Below are 7231 nucleotides of genomic sequence, written 5' to 3'. Positions count from 1 at the left end.
GATATCGATATGAAATTTTGCTCAAATCATTTTCTCTTCAAAGAGCTGTTCATTTGTTGGAATCGCCGGTATCAGACCTCTATAGCATATAGTTGCTATACAAATTGAACAATCGGAATCAAGTGTTTGCATTTCATTTCTTTCATTTGATGAGATTTTTTCACGAAATTTGGTTATTATCAACGTCAATGGGAAGTTCAAATCGGATCACTGTAGCATTCAGTTGTCACACAAACTTCTCTTCTTCTTCTTAATTGGCGTAGACACCGCTTACGCGATTATAGCCGAGTTAACAACAGCGCACCAGTCGTTTCTTCACACAAGCGGGACGATCAAATCCCAGTTCTTATAAGAAAACTTGCACAACAAAAAACAAAAAAAACGTAAAAAGCCAGAAAATCAAGATGATTTCACCGACTGAACCATACTAACACCGGCTTCCATGGCGGTGATAAGCTCTTCCATCGAATCAAATCCAGTGAGTGAATTTTTCAACTATAAAAACAAAAATCACTTCCTCGAGGCCAAACATAGAAAATACGGTTAATAGGATAGTAGTTCGCAGCCTCATTCTACCTATTTTGGCTACCCCACGAAAGTGAGATATACGACGCCATTGCCAGAGTTCAGCGAATTTAGACACAGCGGCTACGCTGGCTAGGTCATGTCATCCTATTGGACGAAAACACTCCAGCTGTGAAAGTATTCGATAATTACCCGCCGTGGGTAGCGGAGGAAGAGGAAAATCTGCAATTCTTTGGACGGACCAGGGAGCGAAGGACCTTGCTTCACTTGGAATCTCCAATTGGCGCCAAACAGCAAAAGTTTAGAACGACCGGCGCACTGTTGTAATCTCAGTCAGGTCATGGTCGGGTGAAGCCTACCGTTTCGACAGTTTATTGGTCTCTGCCGCGTACCAGTCGATCCATGCTTCGTTGACAGTACCAAAATTGCGCGATAACCTCTTCCATCAAGTGGTCACATCGCTGTGCTTGTCTTGAGATTAATCATGTCCAATATTTCATGCAAGATATGACACACACGATCCACAAAAACTGACGCGCGACCACGTTGAAAATCGAACTCGAAGTGATTTATGCACTTATTGGACCGCTCAAGCATGTTACCATATCAAATATAATATCTATTCCAAACTATACAGCTGTGGGAGGGTAGGGATTGGATTATCATATGTTAGGACATGATTTTTCGATATTTGCTGTATAAGCTTTAAAATCTGTCTAAGCGACATTCAGAGCACAGTTTTTTTTTTATTTTTCCACGTATTTGAGTACGCATTGTTATCACTCACACAAACGTTATCATAAGTCCGCTGTTCCACGACTTTTGATTGATAAATAAATGGTAGGCTGTCAAATTCTCCCTAAAGCCACCAAACACAATGCTGATAAGTGAAACTCGTGTTTACTTTCAACTACTTTGAATCGCAGTAGCCACATGTATTTAATATTCTTTCCGCTTTTCATAGACAAATGTTACATACAGATTTGCTTAGCGACAGAAATAGCACACACGCCTTAATAACAAATAATTTACGATGCTCAATGTTTGTCGCTACAAAAGCATAATAAATGCATTTAAATAAACTTCAATAGAAAAATTAGTATTTGCAATGACACATGGAGAATATGATTTTCGACAATAAAATGCCCCGCCTTCATGGTCCGTTATGAGAAAATAATACATAAATGCATGCCTTACTGTGTTATTGTGCGGAATATTTTAGAAATTTATTTGCGTTTTCAATACCAATTATGTGCTTATATAATTGACTTTTTAGAGGAAAAGTTTTTAAAAAATAAAATTTAGAAAAAAAGTGAAAATTAAAGTTTGAAATTCATTTCCGATTTTTTTTTTAATACACTAATATTTTAGAACACAATAATGCAAAAAGAATACTATTATTTTTCATAATTTCAATTCATACATAATTTCATCACTTATTTATTTAGTTGGTATAAGTATACGAGATAAGCACTGCTCCCCCTTCGTACAGCACATGCCGTCCATCTGTTGGTGTTGTGTTTGGTTTATATGTTTAATGGTGGATCAATTGATGACCAACTGACTGCTTGTAGAATTGTTGTAGTTGTTGTAGGAGGTAATTTACAATTGCTTGTCGAACAAGAATTCGCCCAAAGCGCCTTGGGTGGCCATCATCTTGGTGAGTGTGCTCAATTTGCCAGCCAAATCGCGTTGACCGGTGAGTTGTTCCTCCAAGAATTCACCAGTTAGCCAGTCGACCAAGTGATACCAGTTGGGTGTCTTCTCGCAGACTTTGATCAATGAACGAATGCTCTTGGTGACCTTAGTTTCCAATTCAAGCGCTTGACGGAGGGCATCAACGCCGCTGTCTACCTTAACGTCAACATCCTGGAAATACACACAGAAAAATGTAATAAAATAGGATGCATTAGTGGCAATTTCGAATACGCTAAATTTTCCAAATTTAAATTTTCATAATTTTAATTTTAAAAACTTTTATTTTAAAATTTTAATTTTCAAAAATTTTTAAATTTAATTTTTTAATTTTCAAAAAAAAATTTTATTTTTAAAATTTTAAGTTTCATAATTTTAATTTTCAAAACTTTTATTTCAAAATTTTAATTTTTAAAATTTTAATTTTCAAAACTTTTATTTCAAAATGTTAATTTTTAAAAATTTAACTTTCGATAAATATAAGTTAAAAATCTGTTTGTGTGCACTTACAATGAGTTGAATCAAATCGGTGACGCTGTCTGTCAACTGACCACGCATGGACAGGTATTCAATGAGTTTCGAGCCATGCTGACGTTCCTCGCGTGCCGACTTGAAGAAGTGCTCGGCGAAACCGGGACGATTGACGACGTCGCGTGAGAAGTGTGCAGCCATGGCCAAGTAGATGTTGGAGGCATTGATCTCCATTTGGATTTGCTTGCGCATCTCCTCCAGACATTGTCCGCTCTTGTCATTGAGGCCTATCCACTCGACGGGAATGCGTGGCTGCTCCAAACGACCTGTTGAAATATGAGAATAGGTTGGAAAATTAGCATGTTCTGGAAATTAGCGAAAGAAGTGTAAAAGCTTTGCAAAAATTTTCGAACTTTTCAATGTCATACATTTTCAATCAAGTTTGTTGTTGCGTAGTAAAAAATTTGCGAAGCTCTAATTTGCATGTGTATGTATGTATGTATGCAATGTAAATGCATTTGTCTAGAACTTCTAAATCAGCATCTGCTTATCAATCGGCGACAAAACAAAATATTGTCCCATAACGCCCTGCCTCTATTACCACCCTTCGATCGCTCAGAAAGCGCAGTTATGATTTCTGGTTTCGACATTTCAAATGAATTTAGCGAGTAATTACAGAAAATATGTTTTATAATTTGCTTGTGCATATATACATATGTAGGTATACATATCGGTCTATATATAGCACGTAAAGTCGGGCGTATAAGTCAGGATTGCAAATAGGAAAGACATAATATAGAAGCAACAACAACACGTAGCACATTGATTCACACGTTCCCACAGTGGCTTGTCAAACAGCAACAGCTCTTGGGCAGCATAGTTGAGGGCAAGGGGATATACCAAAGCAACGTTTAGTGCCAGTAGTGCCGTGTGCAAAAATCTCTTGAGTAAAATATTCCACACTATGAGTACGTAAACATTTTTGTGTTGCTCAGTAAGTACTCAGAGCAAAATTAAATTTAATTGAGTGAAGTCAATGTGGTACTATGATCTTGTCAAGGCAATAATCTCAAACCTAAATACATACTACGTCAAATATATATATGAGTATAACGCGGGAATATAAAAGGTGGGGATATGGTGAAATCAATAATTTACAGTTTAACATTTTATGCTAAATTATGCATACATATAGGAAATGAAAGTGAAATTAAGTGAAAATAAAAAAAAATTCATTCTACAAACGGAAGACTTGAGAGTGAGTTGAAAGATATATGTTGCCCCTGAGTTAGGTTGATGACTTTATTTCGAATTTAAATACTTTGCAGTACTTATTTTATACAAAATTTGAATAAAAAGTCGAGTTCGAAGTTACACTAGGTATTTATAACTCAAAGACGACTATACATATTTCATTTCGTTTATGCCGCGAATAGAGACTTGTTAAAATTTTTAAATTTCGGGTCTGAGTAACCGGTATATACCCGGATTATAGCAGGTAAAGCTCTGTCAACTCAGGACCATTCCTCGAAATTTTTACAAGAATGTTTTCTGGCGCTGCAACAACAACAAATACTGTATATTTATACGCATTCGCATAAAATCTAAACCAGTGCTAGTGATTAATACCAAATACGTAAGCGTATCAGCTGCCATATAAAGCTAACCGGTTTAAAAAATATGCGTGCAAACAAAGAGTCTGAATAGCCCAGACGGAAGGCGAAAAAATAATTTAAATATTAAACAGCTGTTGTCTATTTGACTAAGCTCAATTGCGTGGAATGGAGAAATTTTAAGAGTTTCCGGCAAAAATAAAAGAAATAAATAAAAAAAAGAAAAAACGTTAACTTCAGTTGCATCGAAGCTAAATACCCTTCACAGGTGCATTTCTGTTAGCAATTATGTGTTCAGTTTGTATGGAAGATATATGCTATAGTAATCCGATCTGAAAATTTTTTTCGGATATAATATTATTACCTTAAGCAGTAATCCATGTCAAATTTCGTGAAGATACCACGTCAAATGTGAAAGTTTTCCATACAAGAACTTGATTCCGATCGTTCAGTTTGTATGGCAGCTATATGCTATAGTTAACCGATTTGAACAATTTCTTCGGAGATTAAATTTTTTCTTTAGAAAATAATCTGTGCCAACTTTTAGGGAAACACATTGTGAAATGTGCCAATTTCCATACAAGAAAAGGGTGTTACAAACTTCGTGACAAACTTAATATACCCTGTTCAGGGTATAAATATGCGAGCTAATAAAATTAAGCAAAATAACATTGCAATAAAATACAGTCATCAGTCAATATTGACCGGCAAAAAATTAAATCGCACATATGTATATTTACATATATCACCGCTTTTTCTGAAAAAACACTTGGCAAAACGCCGAAAGTCGAAGAGTTTTCAATTGTCATTGTTTGTAAACAAAATCGTTAACTTTCGTCAACATGCAAGTCTTAAAAATAATTTTACGTATTACCAAAACAAAGAGGTTCTCACGTCTTATTTTTTTTTTTTTTTCTGGGTTAAAGCCAAACAAATTCACCCTTGTTTAGAACGACATGACTTCTTGCTCGCTGAGACACACTCGTTTAAATTCTCAGCATAGTTTTGTGAGCGGAAATCCACATGCTCTCTTGTAGCTGTGACACTATTACACTCTGAGCGGATATGACTCGAAAATGCGCAGCAACATGAAATCTTTAAGTTTCCTTTCATGTTTATGCATTTTATTTAAAAAAAAAAAAATCACTTTGCACTTTCACGCTTTAAATTGAATATAATTTTAAAACTTTTTGTTGGTCCTGAGTTCAATACTTACATGTCATCTGTGCGTTGACCGCTACGGCCAGCAACAAAACTGCGGCTAATAATTTCATCATTTTGTCTTCCTTTGTTATTTAGTATTATTTGTGGCGAAAATCAGGATTTCTTGCACTCTTTTTATGGCGTGTCTCTGCGTTAACTGCACAAAAGAAAATGAATAACTTTARTTAACACACGGTAGTTAAATATCTTTCAAAAGTTTATGATTTTTCAATGGATATATATGTATTTGCCGTCAACTTCACACTAGCTTGGTTATGTGCACAAATTTGGAAAATAAATAATCGATTTGCTATCACTAAGTGAATGATAAAAGAGATGTGAGTGTAGGAAACACGAACTTTTTTTCTGTTTTTGATTGAATTTAGATTTTGACAATTTCTTCAAACGACTGCTCGATCTGATCTGATTCGCAACCGCCTCTGTGCCTTTATACACACTGGTATAGAAGGCAAACGTTGGCCTTTGATGAGTTAATGCGTTAGTATATCGCCTGATAATAGAGTTCTAGACACAATGGTCGTACACTTTGGTAATCACAAATTGATTGAATTATGAATATTTGGCTTGAAAGGAAAATCTTTTTGCGGCGCTGTCGTAAAACTCTCTTTGTTGTTACTGAATGCGAATACGTACTGACTGCTGGCGAGACGAACCTAACACTTTTAAATGCCCACACTAATCTCTCAGCACACTAACGCTAGCGAGTACTTGCACACGTTGGGTCTTTCGGCACTCACTTGTATGTATGTATGTATGTATTTTTCGTTATCGTTAATATGTCTGCCAATATGTCCGTCTCGTATGATTCTTTCTTCGTTTCTACGTTGAGGTTGGTACTTTTAGTAATATTGTTTTTATCAAATTGAACTCTTTTTATATGYCATACACACGACTCCAATGAACGTCCGTATATGAGTATGAGTACATGTTGTATCGGTATGCACAATTCGTCAGTTGTGATTTGTGTTCTTGTGAAATCATGCTCATGGGAGATGTAAGTATAGCCGATAGACGTTATATGGAGAGCATTGTGTAATCCAATATGGCGTCCATAATGGTGGCTGCCGATGACCTGAGTCAGCTGGTTTTTGTTTTTCTTTGTTGTTTTTRCTTGCACATGGCTGTTGTTATTGCACATCAAAACAAAGGTCGTCTAGAGTTGCCGTGTGCATATGAAGCGTAGATATGTCTTTGATAAATCGTTTGTTGCTATGACGGTAAAACTATTAGACCATTATCTTTCGAAATATTATAATCTGCATTAACTCTCTTCCAATCTAACATAACAGTTTGACTGACAACAGATCAAATCATTATGACCACAACTGACATGATACGTTGAATGGGCAGGCGCCTGTAAGATTAGGAACTAATGCTAGTTTAATCACATATTACTTACATAATTATAGTTTGAATTAGAAAATGGCTTAAGCAATTCCTGCAGGAACTTATACACTTGAAATAAGTACTTATACAGTTCTTATTAGTAAATTTTTTGTAGGATAGAGAAATAATATAATAATAATAAGAAATTAATGGTATTTATCTCGAAMATGTGGTAGTGGTACATCTAATACAACATTTAAATTATACTAATTTAAATTAGTTTCTCACTGCCACATTGGATAAATAATTCTATAATTTGTTCTTCAAAATAGACACYTAATGTGTCAGACTAACAAAAGGCAATTTTTGGAATAAAA

The 7231-nt window shown here is 35.3% G+C and overlaps 1 protein-coding gene across 3 annotated transcripts; it reads right to left on the bottom strand.

Annotated features, from left to right (window-relative positions):
• Nucleotides 1-1718: 1718 nt before the first annotated feature.
• Nucleotides 1719-6376, bottom strand: LOC108970152 (ferritin subunit). Of its 3 annotated transcripts, none has more exons than XM_018935351.1 (4): nucleotides 6266-6376; nucleotides 5521-5664; nucleotides 2731-3017; nucleotides 1719-2394 (listed from the first exon to the last, which is right to left on the bottom strand). In XM_018935351.1, the coding sequence occupies exons 2-4, from the start codon at nucleotides 5579-5581 to the stop codon at nucleotides 2128-2130; spliced, it is 615 nt and encodes a 204-aa protein (XP_018790896.1). In that variant the 5' UTR covers nucleotides 5582-5664; nucleotides 6266-6376; the 3' UTR covers nucleotides 1719-2127. The 3 variants fall into 3 exon arrangements, with proteins under 3 accessions (XP_018790896.1, XP_018790894.1, XP_018790895.1); XM_018935349.1 differs by lacking the exon at nucleotides 6266-6376 and adding an exon at nucleotides 5867-6155; XM_018935350.1 differs by lacking the exon at nucleotides 6266-6376 and adding an exon at nucleotides 6052-6155.
• Nucleotides 6377-7231: the final 855 nt, after the last annotated feature.

The sequence above is a fragment of the Bactrocera latifrons genome, unplaced genomic scaffold (assembly GCF_001853355.1).
Source record: "Bactrocera latifrons isolate USDA-ARS-PBARC rearing strain unplaced genomic scaffold, ASM185335v1 scaffold_286, whole genome shotgun sequence".
NCBI lineage: Eukaryota > Metazoa > Arthropoda > Insecta > Diptera > Tephritidae > Bactrocera > Bactrocera latifrons.
The sequence above is the reverse complement of the archived record's forward strand: the minus strand, read 5'-3'. Positions and strand labels throughout refer to the sequence as shown.

Coding starts and splice junctions, on each gene's coding strand:
- LOC108970152 (XM_018935351.1), bottom strand. CDS start 5,581: ATGATGAAATTATTAGCCGCAGTTTTGTTGCTGGCCGTAGCGGTCAAC. Junction 3,018..5,520: donor GGTCAACGCACAGATGACAT/GTAAGTATTGAA, acceptor ATATTTCAACAG/GTCGTTTGGAGCAGCCACGC. Junction 2,395..2,730: donor CCGATTTGATTCAACTCATT/GTAAGTGCACAC, acceptor GTGTATTTCCAG/GATGTTGACGTTAAGGTAGA.